The sequence below is a fragment of the Suncus etruscus genome, chromosome 18 (assembly GCF_024139225.1).
Source record: "Suncus etruscus isolate mSunEtr1 chromosome 18, mSunEtr1.pri.cur, whole genome shotgun sequence".
In the NCBI taxonomy this organism is placed as follows: Eukaryota; Metazoa; Chordata; class Mammalia; order Eulipotyphla; family Soricidae; genus Suncus; species Suncus etruscus.
The window spans coordinates 11,291,159-11,310,146 of NC_064865.1; the positions used below are offsets into that span (position 1 = coordinate 11,291,159).

General features: G+C 35.1%; 1 protein-coding gene across 1 annotated transcript in view; it reads left to right on the forward strand.

The window, feature by feature from the left end:
- Nucleotides 1–18,988, forward strand: part of PKHD1 (PKHD1 ciliary IPT domain containing fibrocystin/polyductin) — a 507,893-nt gene that overhangs the window by 325,765 nt on the left and 163,140 nt on the right. The window contains exons 52-54 of the mRNA XM_049765224.1: nt 1,171–1,308; nt 16,290–16,403; nt 18,729–18,816. Of these exons, the coding sequence (XP_049621181.1) occupies nt 1,171–1,308; nt 16,290–16,403; nt 18,729–18,816 (340 nt within the window). The remainder of the gene's footprint in view (nt 1–1,170; nt 1,309–16,289; nt 16,404–18,728; nt 18,817–18,988) is intronic.

Consider the following 18,988-nt stretch of genomic DNA (forward strand, 5'->3'; position numbering starts at 1 on the left):
ATAGAGCAAGAAAAAAATATCTGCCCTAGAGACAGGCAGGAAAGGAGGAGACAGGAGGAAAGTTTGGGAGGAAAACTTGGGATAATGGTGGCAGGAAATAAGCACTGGTGAGGGGTGGTATATATTTTATTACTGAAACTCATCATGGACAATTTTGTAACCAAGGTGCTTAAATAAAAAATAAAAGAATAGCCATTAACATTGATTTTTAAAGTAAGAAAGGGATTATGTGAACAAAATTACTAAAACTAGTCTATGATTCAGTGAATATGGTGCTTAGAATTTAAGCAGACACATTTATTTGGTATCTTGAATGTAGTTAAAATTACTACTAGTTAAAGCATGCCAAATTAAATTAAATGCCAAATGAGTTTTATTATTTTATTAGTAGTTTGACATATGTATGATATTTACTTTTTAAAATAATTTTTATGTATCATGCTATTGTTACTTATAGACAAAATTTATTATTCTTTGGTACAGAAACTAGTTTGTAATAAAAGGGAGACAGAAAGTTGTGTCTCTAAGTTCTCATGAGTTCTACAAATATGATAAGCTAATGAGCACAAGAAAAATTATAAAATCCATCATTTATCCAGCATGTACCTAACACTTAACTTTTCATGGTAATTGAAGTTACAGGTATTATATAGCACTTGAAACCTATTAAATCATTTAGCTCTCACTAAAATCTGAGGTGAAGCAGATTTTCTTAAAATTATTACCCAGTTTTTCAGATGAAATAGCAAGCACAGACATATCAAAGCTGGTAGTCATGGCTAGGCAAATAGTCTGACTGCAGAGGTCAAGGTTATATTGCATCAAATATTTTCTACCTCTCTGAGACTAGAGCCACAGTGGAGCAAGAAGAATAAAGGACATAAAAGTCATCTAAATATTGGCATTGAATGCTGATTAGACCTTCTGTATTGGGGCATAAAACTTGCCTTTCTGCCCTTGCACTGGGTTTGCCTACAAGGCAGAATTGATGAATCATGCCTTCTTTTTATCTCTGTCTCTTTATTTAGGTCTAGCCTACATCAATCTATTGCTCCCCTGGTAGCACAGGCCCAACATAGGTAGGAAACTGTCAAGTAAATCCCAGAGTAAATCAGGGGAAGGTAATTATTATTTGTTTACATGCTTCAGCAATTTCTTTTTGTTCTGCAGATAGGACTATACTTGTGAATACAGAGCTCCCCGTCCTCAATGGTCTCTACGTGATGGGGACTTTAGAATTCCCTGTGGACAGAAGCAACACGCTGAGTGTGGCCTGCCTGGTCATCGCAGGCGGGGAGCTGAAAATAGGTGAGTACAGCACATTACAGCTGGGAGCTTAACAGAGAATTAACTCTGTGAGAAAGGTCTTGGGAAACAATCTTATCATCTAACAGATTTGTAAATGGAGTTTGTGGAGGGCAAAGGGAAGGTACTAATATACTAGGAAAGCTTTTCCTTAGCAAGTTTCAGAGGCAGACAGGCTTTTAGAGATCCTTTTCTCATACCCCTTACTGTTTCCTGGCTGAGGTCCCCTGCTGCTTTGTGCTCCTGAATTATGCCTTTAGTTTCTTTTTTTTATTTTTTCAGTATTAAAATTTTTGCCTTTTTTTTTGAATTACAAATCTTTTACAATTATATTTAAAGTACACAGGGACAGTGAATTAGAGCAATTCCCGTCACCAGTGTTGACCTCCTTCCACCACTGTTCCCAGCATGCATCTGCTATCTCCACCCTTAGCCCCCTAGACTGCTAGTGTAACAGGTCCCTTTTGTTTTTAGCTTGTTGTAGTTTGGATCTCTTGATTCTATTGTCATTGACTTTGGGTTGGGTATTTAGGTCTGATTATTTTTGATTTCCACTCAGTGTTCATGAGACTGCTTTGTCCCTGGTATCATCCACGTTTTTTCCCTCTCAATTTGTAGGAAAATGTCGAAGCATGATTTACCCCTGACTCACTCTTTGAGAAGATCTCATACAACAAATCCGATTTTCATTTAACAGCTAGTTCATAGTAAAATGCCAATCTATATCTTAATGCAGTTCCCTAGGTACACAGACCTGAAAGCCAAACTTATGCATTATTTTTTTCTGTGCCAAACAATGGCAAAGAAATGAGAGTGAAGGTCCAGTGAAGGGTTGATTATTGGAACCCATCTGCCTAGACTTGCTTATGATATGCCTGAAGGAAGACTTTCAACCCACCTATCCAATTCTACCACACCCTAAAGAAATCCCAATGTGAAATAGATAATAAGTCTAGTTAGTAAACAGAGTTAATAGATCTAGATGCTGGCACGGAGATCTGCCAGAGAATGCTTGCTGTCTAATGCGTTTGATCCATTGTTTTTTCTTGATAATTCTGCTTTTAAGACTGTTGCTGGGGCTGGTGAGGTGGCACTAGAGGTAAGGTGTCTGTCTTGCAAGCGCTAGCCAAGGAAGGACTGCGTTTTGATCCCCCAGATTCCTATATGGTCCCCCCAAGCCAGGGGCAATTTCTGAGCATAGAGCCAAGAGTAACCCCTGAGCATTAAATGGGTGTGGCCAAAAAAAAAAGACTGTTGCTGACAAAAATATCAATTAATATTCAGTGAGTAGAATCATATAATGTGAGAATCAAAAAGGAAGTTTAAGATCAAAGCTTTATTTAGAGGGCTACAGCTGCAATACAAATGCCAAACTCAGTTTCATTCTTTGTTCAGTTTGTCTCATGAGCTTGATAAAACAGTGGAGATAAGCAAAACTTTTATTTATATGTCCAAATTTTCAAATATCATGTATTTATTCATTGTCTACTATGTGTCACATATAAAAGGAGAAGTTGGATGTGAAGAAAGAGAAGTCATGGATTCTAACTTCAAATTATTAATACAGTAGTGGTAACAGAAAAGTAAAAGTGAGGGCAGAGTCATAGTTGAAATGTCTCGTTCTCTAGGAGATTCATTAAAGTTTGATTCCCACAGAGCTCCCAGACAGGAAAGGCAGTTCCACATTCCCCTCTCCAATTAGGATCAGTAACTGTACAATAGTATAGCAGGTAGTACATTGGCATGTTACAGGGCCAAACTGAATTCAATCTCCAGCATCTCATATGGTTTCTAAGCACAGCTAGGAGTAATTCCTGATTGCCGAGCCAGGAGTAACTTCTGAGCATCATTTGGTATTGGGCCTATCGAAAAGAAGTGAGAATATAATTGTGCCACCTCTTCCCTAATGGATGGATTTAAAGGTAAAGTAAGAATTCTGAAAGGCACATATTGGTGGAAACTATTTCTTTCAGAAAATTGTAGGGATTGGGTATGTCTGGATTATAGAATTTATATGGAATGGTAGTAGCAGTTAAATTTTTTGGCTTTCTTCATTATGCTGAGAAAGTTGAATTTTCTAATAAAAATTATGATTAGTCACTGGTAGTTTTAATAAGGGAAATGACATGATTATATGTGGTCTGAGAAAGTTCACTTCTGACAGGATGTGGGAAAGTTGGAAGAGACACAGTGAAAAAAGCAAGTTATGGAGACTTAAGGAAAGTTAAGTTGAGTTAAGTTAAGGAGAATTAAGTTAACCAGAGAAATTATAAAAGGCAGAGCTTAGGTACTGACATGTTGACTAAAAACATAAAAAAAAAAAACTTAAAAACTATAACATGTTGAATAAAAACTAAAAAATTTACATTTTCCCTTGAGATACTTTTATTATTGTTTTATTTATGTATTTATTTATTTTTGTTTTTTGGGTCACACCTGCTGCCGCTCAGGGGTTACTCTGGCTCTACGCTCAAAAAAATTGTTTCTGGAAGACTCTGGGAAACATATGGGATGCCGGGAATCAAACTGAGATCCCTCAGAGGTTGGTCGCATGCAAGGCAAATGTCCTACTGCTGTGCCATCACTCCAGCCCTATTTTATTATTATTTTAATTACTTTAAACATGAAAGTCAGAAGGCCTTCAGAATACAGTTGTTTGTGTGCTTCTTTGTTTTCCACAGTTCCAAAGTTGATCCTGATTGAGTCTCAATTATATAAGATCCACCACTCTTCACAATGGCACATTAAAAAATCAAAAACCTTTCATTAAAAAAAATCAAATCCACGGGCCCGGAGAGATAGCACAGCGGTGTTTGCCTTGCAAGCAGCCAATCCAGGACCAAAGGTGGTTGGTTTGAATCCCGGTGTCCCATATGGTCCCCTGTGCCTGCCAGGAGCTATTTCTGAGCAGACAGCCAGGAGTAACCCCTGACACCGCCTGATGTGGCCCAAAAACAAACAAAATTAAACAAACAAAAACAAAAACAAAAACAAAAATCAAATCCAGAACTCCAGACTGCAAAGGGCAGGAACTCAACAGCAGCTTCCACTTTGCGTAGAACTTTCCCAAATATTGGCTCCCAGTGTGAAGATTACATTGGGGCTTGAGGACCACATGGGGAGGGTGTTAGATTGAATTAGGTTTGGCCATGTGAAAGGCAAATGCCCTCTCTGTTTTATTATTGTTCCAGCCTCTCAAAACTAAAGATTTGGATGTCATAGCATGGTGGTCTATGCCTTTTGATAAGTCTCAGATTACTCTGTCCTTGCTCTTCTATGGAGAGTCAGAAGACTTAGGTGATGCCTCTTTGCAGAAAATTTGGGTGGCTTCCATATCCTGGTTATCGTACTAAGTATTATAATGAACATGCATATATCTCTTTAAATTAATAATTTTTATTGCTTTATTTAAATACCGTGGTAACAAAGTGTTCATTTTTGAATTTCAGTCATACAATGTACACCATCCTTCATCAGTACTCCCTTTTTGCCACCAATGCCCCCTATTTCCCATTCGTCCTCTCATCGGTATCTAGGGCAGGCAATTCCTTCCTTCCTTCCTTCCTTCCTTCCTTCCTTCCTTCCTTCCTTCCTTCCTTCCTTCCTTCCTTCCTTCCTTCCTTCCTTCCTTCCTTCCTTCCTTCCTTCCTTCCTTCCTTCCTGTCTTTCTATTTTCTTTCTTTTGTTTCTTTTTTCTTTCTTCTTTCTTTCCTCTTTCTTTTTCTTTTCTCTTCTTTCTTCTTTCTTCTTTCTCTTTCTCTTTCTCTTTCTCTTTTCTTCCTTCCTTCCTTCCTTCTTTCTTTCTTTCTTTCTTTCTTTCTTTCTTTCTTTCTTTCTTTCTTTCTTTCTTTCTTTCTTTCTTTCTTTCTTTCTTTCTTTCTTTCTTTCTTTCTTTCTTTCTTTCTTTCTTTCTTCCTTCCTTCCTTCCTTCCTTCCTTCCTTCCTTCCTTCCTTTCTTCCTTCCTTCCTTCCTTCCTTCCTTCCTTTCTTTCATCTCTTCTTTTTTCATTTCTTTCATCTCTTCTTTTTTTCATTTCTTTTGTCATATTCAGCATTTCTCAAGGCTGACTCCTGGCTCTTATAGTTTTCAGAGACAATAGGGAGTTCTAAGGATCAAACCCAGGTCAGTCACATGCAAAGCCAGTGCCCTACTCACAGTACTATCTCTACTTATAGCCCCTTCATCTATTTTTTTCAAGTGTGTCTCTTCATTTTTTTTTTCAATTGGTTTTATTGTTGCTAAAATTTTGAGTGCTTTATATATTGGAACTGGAGTGGAGAAGATATTCAGATATTAAATAAAGATAATTCACATAAACAATATATATCATGAATTAGTATAATTTTAGTAAAACAAAACTAGTTTGGAATTTTATAAATATGGAAATTCTAGAAACCCAGATTAACATTCTATTTAGCCATTCATAATACATCTTCTGGAAAATTCTGCAATTACATATATGATTTAAATATTACAGAGCTCAGAGAATCTGTGCCATTGTATAGCATGTAAAGATTAAAAAAATAAGATATAGGGGCCAGAATGATGATGCTTGAGGTAAGGTGTATGCCTTGCAAGCGCTAGCCTAGGACAGACCATGGTTCAATCCCCTGGCGTCTCATATGGTCCCCCCAAGCCAGGAGTGATTTCTGAGCACATAGCCAGGAATAACCCCTGAGCATCAAAAGGTGTGGCCCAGGGCCCGGAGAGATAGCACAGCGGCGTTTGTCTTGCAAGCAGCCGATCCAAGACCAAAGGTGGTTGGTTCGAATCCCGGTGTCCCATATGGTCCCCCGTGCCTGCCAGGAGCTATTTCTGAGCAGACAGCCAGGAGTAATTCCTGAGCACTGCCGGGTGTGACCCAAAAACCAAGAAAAAAAAAAAAGTGTGGCCCCAAACCAAATAACATAAAATAAAATAAAAAAGATCTAGAGATTATATTAATTCATTCCAAAGTCTCAAAGTTGATGGATAACAAAATAAGGATTAGAAGCTTTTATGTTTTTTTAATTTTTTTTGGGGGGGTGGCTATATCCAAGAGCTTATTCCTGGCTCTGCACTCAGATAGCATTTCTTGTGGTTCTTGGTGACCATATAAATTACAGGTATTTGAAGCCTTCTGTGTATAAGACAAGGGTCCAACCTGATGTACTCTCTCTCTAGTCTCTGTAGAGGGTGATTTTTCTTTTTTTCTCTTTTTTAATCTGAAAATCTTTGTTCAAATACTTCTTTGGATTTTTTTTTTGTCTCCCTTCAGTAGATGTTAATGCATATTTGCTTCTGGTTCATTTTACGTATTTTAATGATCATTATTATATTAAGTTTTGCTATTATGTGGTATATCTTTAAAAAGTGTTTTAACAAAGTAAATAAATGGAATTGCTTGCCAATGCAACCAAACATTTACAGTTTGATGGCACAACTGAGATTAACAAGCCTGGGGTTGTGTAGAGAGGGATGTGGCAGTGTAGAAGTGCCCTAACAATAGAAGATTTGGGACATTTGTCAAGTGGTGGGACTATAATCCTGTAGACAAAATATACACCTATTAATACTGTTATAACCATGTCACTTTAGTATTAAAATTTTTCTGTGTTAGATGATATATATTTAGACCATTTTGTAACCCAAGTATTTAGAGCATCTAATATGGTTCTCAAGCTTGCCAGGAGCAATTCCTGAGTGCAAAGCCTGAGTACTACTGATTGTGACCAAGAATCAAAAACAAAAATAAGTCGTTATTGTTTGCAAATTTAAAATACTTTTAGTGTTTAGTCTGTTTAGAACAAGAAAACAGATAAAGATGGATTACTAAAGCCTGTTCAATCGTTTTTTTCGATTATTATAAATGCTCATATTTCTTTGCCCATCTATAACTGCTTGAAAAAGAATAAATACAGGATGATATCAGTTATATGTGGTATTTAGAATAACTGCATGAAGAAAAGTAATAGTCTAAATGGGAGTGTTTCGAATACCTTTGGCCCCAGAGGAGAAGAAAAGAAACTGAGTATAAAGAAGAAGAGAAACAATAATAGGAAAGGATGGGGACCAGGAGGAAACAGTCTCAGGTGTAGTGGTAATTTTTAAAAAGGACAGAACTAAATACCAAAGGCAACAACAATAAAATCAAGAGACCCAAACTTTAGCAATTTAAACTTAAATGGGGCCTGTTATACTAGCAGGCTGGGGGAGGGAATGTTGTATGGAATGCACTTGGGGATTATTGGTGGAGGAAAGTTGACACTGGTGGGATTCATTGTACATTTGAAACTCAAAAATGACTTTGTAAGTCACAATGGTTTCAATAACATAAAATTGAAAATTAAAATAAATTACCTTTTACTTTGTTTCTTTTTTTAAATATATTTTTTATTTAAGTAACATGATCTTAGTTGGGTTACAGTCATAACCAGAACACCCCCCTTCACCAGTGCAACATTACCCCTCCCCCCTTCCCATCCCCTGCCTGTATTTGAGACAGGCATTCTACTACAGTTATTTGTTTTTAAGTTCAGTAAGTTGTATTTTTTTTCCTTAAAGCATATTTTTTTTCCCTTAAAGGTGTGATAGTGGCAATCGTCGTTGTTTGCATAGGTCCAGAAAAATGGAGAAAATGGAAAAAAAAATCCTTGGCCTGGTTACAAAAATACCTCACCCCAGAAGTTTATTGGCATAAGACCGACTCTGTGTTCCAGGCATACTAGTCCATCAAACCTGAGTCATTCTCCATGGTCCTGGTGAAAGTTTTTCACACTTTAGCTATTGTTGGTATCAGATTCTTATATTTAAAGACTCTAGATTCTGTACATTTCTTTCATCGATGTCAGGCTGATGTGGAGCATCCTCTAGTAAGTCAGCATACCATTAAATGCGGAGGGATCTGCCCTGCATGCAGACTGTTGCTGAGATGTCTGGGTGTTGGGATCACTCTTTGGAGTAAGTCAATGACAAAGCAGTGGTAGGTCTTCCCTGGTAGAGGCTTGGATCCTGGTAATGTTATAGACAATTGTGGTTGTTTCCATAGATGGTATCTATTGTTCAGGTGTGTGTGGGCGATGCCCATTCTTCTGAGGCCTAAGCCAAATCATTATGCCAATGTTCAGCATAAAAGGCCTAATTACATTACCAAATTTGTGTTCCCATCTCTATTAGACAAGAACTTGTTTGCATATGTATTATTTTCCCATTTTAATGTGCCTATGCAAAAGAGAAGCAATGCCACAAGATATTGTTGGTGCATCTAGGGGCTGACAAAGTCCAACATTCCCCGTAACTTGGTTCAAACTTGAAACTTACTTTGTTTCTCAAATTAGACATTAGAGCTCCGCTTTAACACATGATCCTTGCTATTTATGAATTTTATATGCTACTGATACATATGCACAGTTCATTGAGGGTATCTTTAGATTGCATAATTTTTAAATAGCCAGTTTTAAAATGATTGACTCTCATAAAATATAGTAGGATTGTAGAAAGGGAAAATTAGTAATTTGTTGTTAAAATTCCACAGCCCATTTCTCAATGTTAAGCAAGCAACAATGTGGTCCCTACATTATTCACTGTCCCCGAGGACACAGCAGTTCATTGTTTCTTTTGCTGACAGTTTAGTCACATGATTCAGTCTAGTTACTCAGTAATTATGCCAGGAACTGGATTTTTATCCTAAAACTTGTCACTACTGCTTTGCAGAACCAGTGATGGGTATTTGTCAGTCCTGTTTCACGTTTGTAACTAGAAGCCTAAGGTCATCATTAACACATGACTTTGATTGTCAGGAAATGAAGTACTACTAGGTATATGGAAGTTTCTTTCATTGCTTCCATGATTGGAACTTTCTCAATCCAAAAGAAGAAAAATCCATACACAGTTTATTGCCTTCCAAACCGACAGTTGTATAAGACTCATTGGATGATTAAGTAATAAGAAGGTGAACCAGAGGAAAATGTAGATTAAAACACATCCTCCAGTTCAACGCCACCAAAACCAGCAGTTTTGAGTGCATTAAATAATCAGAGAAGAGATTTTTGTCAAAGAATACTGTATTTAGTGATTTCTGCAGTGATTTTTATATGTCATTTATAAGCACATTTCTATATATATCTAGATCTTATGTATAATATTTTATGTATAATTATGATTGAAAATAAAGACCAATACATATTTAATGTTAATTAAATATGCATAGATATCTGCAAAAGTTTACAAGTTAGCAAATATGATTTCTTTAAACAAATCAGTTTCTTTTAATACTGAAAATTTTATAATAAAACTATTAGCTAGCTTATAAAAAAAACCTGATACTAATAAGGTATGATTGTTAAAGATTATATTCTATATTATAAGGGAAAACACATAAAGTAATTTTTTTCTTTATTAATTTGGGAAACTGAATCTATAAAGTCTCTAAGAAGACAAGCATATAAATGTTAAATAATAAAAATTGAATATTATGTTTTAGGCAAATTAAGTACTACAATAACTTTATTATATTTTTAAAGACACTGAATCAAACATATATATATATATACATACACATACATATTCTTTTTCTGATCACATGGGAGCTCTTTTCCAGTTTTTTGAGGAATTTCCATCTTGTTTTCCATAAATGCTGGACTAGATGGCATTCCCACCAGGCATGAATGAGAATTCTTTTCACTCCACATACCCACCAGCACTGATTGTTCTTTTTCCTTGTCATAGACTGATCGTCAGATCAGTGGAATAGACTTGAGTATTTAGTGAATGTTCCCTAGACACACTCAATTAATTTTTGATAAAGGGCAAAAAATCCAAAATGGAGCAAGGAAAGCCTCTTAAACAAGTGGTATTGGTACAACTGGTTAGCCAGTTGCAGAAATACAAACTCAGACCCCCATCTAACACCATGTGCAAAAATCCAATTGGATTAAAGAACTTGATATCAGGTCTGAAGCCATAAGGTATATATAATAACATGTAGATAAAACATTCCATGACATTGACACATTCCTCCCATTTTCAAGAAGGAAACAGCACTCTCCAAACAAATGAAGGCAGAGATAAACAGATGGGAATATATTTCTCTGAGAAGCTTCTGCACCTCTAAGGAAATAGTGCCTAGATACAAAAGCCACCCACAGAATGGGAAAAATTATTCACCCAATATTTATCAGATAAGGGGCTAATGTTGAACATATATAAGGTGCTGACAAAATTTTTTTTTTTTGGTTTTTGGGCCACACCCTGTGATGCTCAGGGGTTACTCCTGGCTATGCGCTCAGAAGTTGCTCCTGGCTTCTTGGGGGACCATATGGGACGCCGGGGGATCGAACCGTGGTCCGTCCTAGGCTAGCGCAGGCACCTTACCTCCTGCGCCACCGCCGGCCCCTGTGCTGACAAAATTTAACAAGAAAAATACATCTTCCAGGACAAAAGGTGGTTGGTTCGAATCGCGGTGTCCCATATGGTTCCCCGTGCCTGCCAGGAGCTATTTCTGAGCAGACAGCCAGGAGTAACCCCTGAACAACGCTGAGTGTGGCCCCAAAACAAAAACAAAACAAAACAAAACAAAACAAAAAAAAAAACAAAAAGAAAAATACATCTAACCCAATCAAAAAATGGGGAGATGAAATGAACAGACACTTCCTCAGAAAAGAAATACAAATGGCCAAAATGCACATGAAAAATTACTCAACATCACTAATAGGGAGTTGCAAATCAAAGCAACAATGAGGTACCATCTCAAGCCAGAGACTGGCAGATACATACATATTCTTTAAGCAAACACATCTTCTGTCTCTTCTTGGTGTTTCCCAAATTATAATTAGGTTCCCAAACCTAATTATAATTTGGATTCTTTGTTTTGTTTGGTTTTGTTTCTGGATCATACCAGGCAGCGCTCAGGGGTTACTCCTAGCTCTACACTCAGAAATTGCTCCTGGCAAACTCGAAGGATCATATGGGATGCCAGGATTCGAACCACCATCCTTCTGAATGCAAGGCAAACACCCTACCTCCATGCTATCTCTCTGGTCCCTAAGTTGGATCCTTGTAATTCTATTACATATACATTCTTATCAGTATATTATTTTAAATTCTGAAATTGTTATATAATAATACGTAATTACTAAATATTTTACATGGATAAATTAAGCAAACAGATTAAAAAGTGAATGGATAAATAATTTGTTTCCTTGTTTAGAACAACTCATGTGAGAGCTTTTAAGTTTAAAAGTAATTAGGTTATATTCTCTGCATTTTCTTGGAACAGTTATTTCAATAAACAATAGATGTTTTACGTTTGAAATGTCTAGTGTTTAGCACTTTAAAAATAAGGCATTATTCACTAGAAAGAACTAATATACTTTTTTCCAGAAATTCCCAATTATTCACTAGAAAGAACTAATATACTTTTCTTCAGAAATTCCTAATTTAAGCATTAGTTTTGAAATGTTTTATTTTTTATTGTTACAACTATTTTTACCCATTATTATAAAGAACAAATGTTTCTAAGTGTAAGCATTATATTCAGAGTCTGCCATCGCTCATTAAATTGCTTAAATCATTTAGCCTCACAATTCTAAAAAAACAATTCTATCATTATGCCTTATTAGAGTTACAGGAAACAGTGCTTACAGAAATAATTCATTCAACCATATTTGTTAATTTTAAATACCTTTATAAAATTTGCATTTGTGTGAATAAGTAAATATTATATCAACTTTTATTTTTACATTATATCAATTGTTGATATTTCAATGCTTCTTTGATATAAATACAATTAATACATAAAACTAATTAATCATTAACATATTAAATATATTAAAATATAATAAATATATTAAAAACTACAAGTATTACTATTTTTGTTTATTTACACTTCTTTCAATATTTTATTCTTATTTCCATTCTTTCAATTTTTACACGTTATTCTAAATTTAGAATGAAAGAAATATATATATTTAAAGTTATTATATATTGCTTGTCAAATGTATTGCTTTTTATGCATAGAGTTTTTCTTTACCTCTACGTGTTTGCTATATTTTTTATTAAAGTTATTTATTTCACTATTTCTTGAGTGAAATATAATTGAAGTCTGATAGTAATACATTTTTATTTCTTAATTAACATGCTATTGAAAGGAGGCAATCTACTAAAAGGTATGCATGGTATAATTTTAGAATCATTGAGGTAAGTCATGATATACTGTACTAGCCACTTCCACCCTTTGGAGACAGAATTGACAGGTAAAATTTCTGGAAGAGGTGGCATCTTCCTAGATCTGGTATCATTTAGTTATATGTGTAACTCAATTTGTGAGCAGGTCAAAAACTGGGACAAGGAAAGACATTTTTTAGGACAGGTTCTTTGAGGGAAAATGATCATCTTGTAGGAACACGAGCATCATTTTTAATGCAAAATCAATTACCTAATTCAAGATCATAGAGATTTTTAGAAATTAATTTCAGTAGAACCAAGGTTTGTAGAATGTCTAGAATTCCATAAAATAAAGAGAGATATAAAGACCTGTGGGAGATTAAGAGGGGAAAATATAAGAGAAATGGGATAATTCAGTGTGGGTTTGCTTAGGAACAAGGTGTGGAGAGTCATTTCGAGAGAATGGATTTAAGTGTAAACTGTATAAACTCTTTATTCCATCAAAGAGATTTAGTTAATAAAATGATTTAGAGTCCTTTTCCCTTTTGATTATCTTTGAAGTTCATGGAATCCATTTGTGCCATATTCCTCAAATCATTATATCAGTTATCTTTCATATACCAGAACTTATTTTCTTCCATCTCCTCAGGTGATTTTAGCATCTGGAACATATTCTGTTTTTACTCCACTGCCCACCACCATACAAAGCAACATCAACTTCCTTTCCTTCTTTTCTACTACTCTATGTCGACATGTTCTAGGATGGTACTTATTAAGTCCAAGCCTAGCATCACCACTTATTAAGCTATGTAATTTTGAGCAAGTTAGCCAACCTTTCTTTGTCTTGGTTTCCTCCAGAGAATTACAATATCCATCACAGAGTTGTGAAAATTAAATGAAATCATGTATGCAAAAACACCTGGCATTTCTTTGCAGCACCATGAATATGATTTCCCCGTCCATTATGAGTATCTAAATCTGCCCAGGTTGAAAATGCTTTTTACTACAGTTTAGAGAGTATTGAGAAAGCTTTAAAAGGAAAACTAAAGAGGAATCGTTTAATCCTAACAGTCTTCTCTGACAGCCATTTTGATGTAGAGAAAAAAAGCTCAGGCTGACTTTGACAGCTTAATTTGGGAATAAAATTAGGAGTCCAGCCTTTAGCGCTGTCCATTATCCAGACATTACAAATTTAAGAGGCACTTCATTTTAATATTAACATTGTGCTTTCTTTTCTTAGGCCACTTATCTTCCTTTATACAGTAACTTGCCTCCATCATTCCCTTCCCCCAATTCTCAAAAAAATAATTCAAACTCTGGTCACTTTAGATACCAAAAGATCACGGCAGGCTGACTAATTTTGCCCAGATTTTCTGCAAAAGCTCACATGTGCTGCAGTTTTGGGTTGCATAATTGATTTGATCTCTGATTTTAGAGGAACGCTAAACTCTTTTTGTGGAACTCTGAATACATTTCTCTAGGGCAAAAACTGTCCTACTTTTTCCTCTCTGGTATCTGTTTGTGCTAGGCTTTCCCCCCACCCCCAAGAATCTAAACTACCCTCTGTGAAATAAATGAAATCACAGTTGGAAAACGATTTAGTGGACAGACTTATAACCACAAGATAAGAAAAACACCACATGCATTTTCTTAACATTCTGTCCTCTACTCCCTTCTTCCTTCTTGCTGCCCTAGTCCCTCCATGTTTTAGTTAAAAGTATACATCAATGGACCCACTGAGAATTAATATTGTATGGGATTGTAGAAGCTCTTACATTTCATTGGGAAGACACAGTCTAGGAGTTCTAATACTTGCTTTTCCATTGAAATACTGTAGGATTTGAGGCAGATTTCCTCACTTCACGGAGTCTTCTTTTCAACATTCATTTCTAGTCTAGTGGATGTGAAAATAGGACTATAAATATAGATAAATAGCAAATCTCTAAATTACACTGAAACTATTGGCTTATGAGGTCTAAATAGAATAACAACTGAACAGAATGTACCCTGAAAGAACACTACCCAAATAACAGCCATATCATTTTAAACCTACTATTTACTTCACACTATATTTGGTAATGCTACTTTTGGTTATGGTCTCAGGAATTGTGATATTTCATTTGATAGTGCAGTATGAATGGCTATGTGTATGTTTGGATGTGTGAAACAATTTGGTCCAGTATATAATTTGCATTACTTTTTATTGGAGAAAGAATACTTTGTAATATTTTCTGTGCTCTAAGACACATCTTATGAATGAAATCTTTTTAAGTAGGCCCATATTAACTATATTATTTCAACATACTCATCAAACAATTTTCATAATGGGAAAGGACTAAACAGCTAGTAAGCCAGTTATATGTCTGATCCTGACTCAGTCCTGGCATTGCATGTGGTGTTTTGAGAACTCCCAGGAGAAATCTCTACACACAGTCAAGAGTAAGCCCTGAGAAATGTCAGGTGTTTGCCCTCAAAATACCCTCTTAGACAAGGGTACCAAACTGTCCATCTCAATGGAATGAATGCAGGAAGAATTATTGATTGCTGGCTATTAACCAAAGTAAATTGTGTCCTCATTCTACTAAATTAATGTAGATTAAAGAAGTCTAAAGAGGGTTGGAAAGATAGTACAGAAGGTAGGGCACTTTCCTTTCTTGTGTCTTATCCAGATTTGATCCCCTACACTCCATTTGGTTAAATGAACCTTGCTGGGAGCAATTGTTGAGCATAGGAGTGAGTGCTGAGTACCTCTGAGTGTGGTCCAAAAATGAAAGAAATAAAAGAAGAGAAAAAAGAAAAAGAAAATAATTATTTAATGAAATACTATTAGACTATTAAAACAAGACTGTTTCACTCAGTTCTTAGAAAAATTTGGATAGCTCATAAATCTTGTTATATATAAATATTTGAAATTGAAATATAATTTATACTTAATACTCAGGTTAGATGAGAGAAATAAACACTAAAATGCTCCCCAAAGGTTATCACAAGTTATTCTGGACCCTGGATGAGTAAGTCAATAGCTATGTTTGGTGTGGTCTCATAATCCAAATAAAAAAAACATACATATTAAAATGCATAAAAAGCTATTTGGAAACCATTAGTGTATCAGCAGATTTTTTTCTTGAACAATATAACATATGACATAGTCCCAAATCTAACACATAAATATTTATGCTTATTCTAGTTTACATGTGTTATTTAAGTCTTTTAGATCTGCCTTTTCATTAAGGTAGTAGGAATTATGTATGGGATGCTCCTCCCAGGGCTAAGAACATTGTGAGTATTGAAGGTAAAAACTGCCAAGCACTTAACTATGGCCCGCGGGCCACATATTGTATTTGTATCTGTTTTGTTTCTTCATTGCAAAATAAGATATATGCAGTGTGCATAAGAATTCGTTCCTAAGTTTTGTTTTTACTATAGTCAGACTCTCCAATGGTCTGAGGGACAGTGAACTGGCCCCCTGTTTAAAAAGTTTGAGGACCCCTGACTTAAAGCATCAACTCATTGTTTCAAACGAAATATATGACCAGGGTCAAATGTTAGCCAGCCAGGAAATACTACTCTGCCCTAAAACAAAAACTAAGTAAGTATTTGCTGAATAGGAGTAGAATAATATCTGTCTCAGAAGTTTATTGCTCATCATTTTACCTCCCCTTTTCTGTTTGACAAGTGACTCTTGGATGTGAACACTGATTTTTATTTATCTGAACAATGAATCTTCTCCATAAAGTGTACTTTATAGCATCCTCTTTGCAATTTTCATAACTATGTCACATTTTTTTCTCTCTTCTAATTGAAGTTTGATTTAAGCCTTATATATATCTTTTGTAAACAGGTACTGTAGAAAACCCTTTAGAAAAAGAACAAAAGCTTCTGATTCACCTCAGAGCTTCGGAGGGAATTGTATGCAATCGTTTCAGTGGAATTCACATTGAAGCAGGAACAATTGGTAAGAATTTAGATATTTTTATTAGTAATGAAATATGTGTAAAAGAAAATATTGCTCATCAAACAACTACTAAATTCTAAACTCTAAATACTTTGTACTCTATCAAGTAAATGATATTTTTTATTTTAGTTACTATCTCCTTATCAAATTCATAGATGTCAAAACTATGTTCAGATAATGTATGCTATGCACATATTACAAAACTTTATAATATCAATCTATATATTCATAATATATAAAATTTGGATTAACAGTCTATGTTAAAAACTATAAATGCCTTATAGTTATTGATCTGTATTTGGCTATTTCTACCATGCCTTGTGGTGCTCAGGGGACTCCTTCCAGTTTATATTCTGAGTCTCTTAAAAACAGAACTTGCTGCAGTAATTTGTGAAATAGCTCCAGTTTTATTTACATATATATTTATATATGTCATATGTTTCTATTATTAAACTTATGGATCTATTAAATTGCTAGAAAGCATTTACTGTGATAGTTTCCTGGTTTGCTACTACCATAATAGCATATTCTATTTTAAAATTGATCTGTGTAAGAGCAAAGAAATTCGAACTGTAAAATGCTTGTACCACATCATCTTTTGTTTTAAATTGAATCACTATAAATTAGAAACTTGCAAAATATTTAAGATTGAGTTTCAGGCTTTCAGTGTTTCAACACAAATCCCTTCACCAGTATCCACTTAACTCCACCCACACCCCCAGTTTCCCTCCTGCCCCAGCCTGCCACTGTGACAGATACTTTTGCCCTCCACCCTTTTCCTAGTGTTTCCTTCTCTAATTTATCTACCATATCTACCTACAATCTAGTGGCATGGTTCTTTCTTATGGACAGTTTTCCTTTTTATTCTTTCTGTTGCCTCCTTGGACCTTTGTTAATTCCATTATGAAGTTTCTTTAATCACACTAAAGAAAGATTATTTTTGTTTTTTGTTTTGTTTTGTTTTGCAACAAAATGATGTATCAACTCAGAGTTCTGAAGATAAATAATTTAATCTCAGAAAAATATCATAACTTCTATATAAATCTAAGTATATTTATGTTACTGTGTATTTATATATGTCAGACATACAGAAATCATCCTAGGAGTTCATAAACCTAACTATTTCTTTGCATGGACTCATGATAAAAATAGATCACCATATAAACAATTGTGTTTTGTATGATATTAAACAGCAAAAAATTTTATAAATGAAAAGACCTGCAGAGTTAAAAGTTACATTAAACATTTCCCTGGTAAGATTTTCACTTATGAGTCTGAAATAAATTATATTTTGAAACAAAGGAGCTGAAGATCTATCCTTTAGTAATAGTAATACAACAAATAGGTTGTCCAAGCACTGAAAACAAAGCTACTTCCCTGAGTAAACAATATTGCCCCTTTTCACTTAAAAAATTTAAAGTATAGCATAAAATATTAAGCAAATTAACTTCCAATGAAAGAGAAGATGGTTTAAAATCTTCTAAAGCTGTAATACTAGGAACATGACTTTTTACCTTGCACTTATGAGGCCCTGGATTAAATCCTTGGTGCCACAAAACAAAATAAAAGCAAGAAACAGACTTACCTAATCATGGAACTTGAACTAGTCATGCAAGAGGTTTTATTCACCAGGTTGTAGATTATTGGTTGTGATATAGTCCTCAGTTGTTGTTTTTTTTTAATTTCTTTTTTTTTTTTTTTTTGGTTTTTGGGCCACACCCTGTAACGCTCAGGGGTTACTCCTGGCTATGCGCTCAGAAGTTGCTCCTGGCTTGGGGGACCATATGGGACACCGGGGGATCGAACCGCGGTCCGTCCAAGGCTAGTGCAGGCAAGGCAGGCACCTTACCTTTTAGCGCCACCGCCCGGCCCCTTTTTTTTTTAATTTCTTAGTCATGTAAGATCTATTTAACATGATAAAATATTTAAATATTTTATTTAATATTATTTAAATATTTTATTAAGTATTATTTTCTGCTAAGGTAGGCATCTGCTTTGATAATTTCCTTTTTATATGTCATGAATAATAACATGTCTAATAATTTTTTTGTATAAATTTAAGTTATTTTAAGTTATCTGAAGGATTTTTGGGGTTTTGGGGGGGTGAGGGGGTTGTGGGCCACACCTAGTGAAACTCAGAGGTTACTCCTGGCTATGCGCTCAGAAATTACCCCCAGCTTGGGGGACCATATGGGATGCTGGGGAATAGAACTGAGGTTGGTTCTATATTAGTGCATGCAAGGCAGACACACTACCACTTGTGCCACCGCTCTGACCCCAATTTGAAGGAATTTTGTATGAAATTACCCATGCTTTTATTTACAGGGGTTTATGGAAAACTTCAGCTTTCTAGTACTTACACTAAGAAACCCTGGACACGGCTTGGAACTGATATTGCCTCAGGCAATGAGAGGTAAGAAATAAGAGGAAGTTAAGTCTGTAGTTTTTTGGATTTTGTTGATTCTGTTTGAGGACTCATTATGACATGAAATAAAATTTTAGGTTAAAATTGTAATTTAAGGGTGAATAAATGGGAATTAGAGAACTAATAAACATTATTAATTGTCTTCAATATAATAATAGGA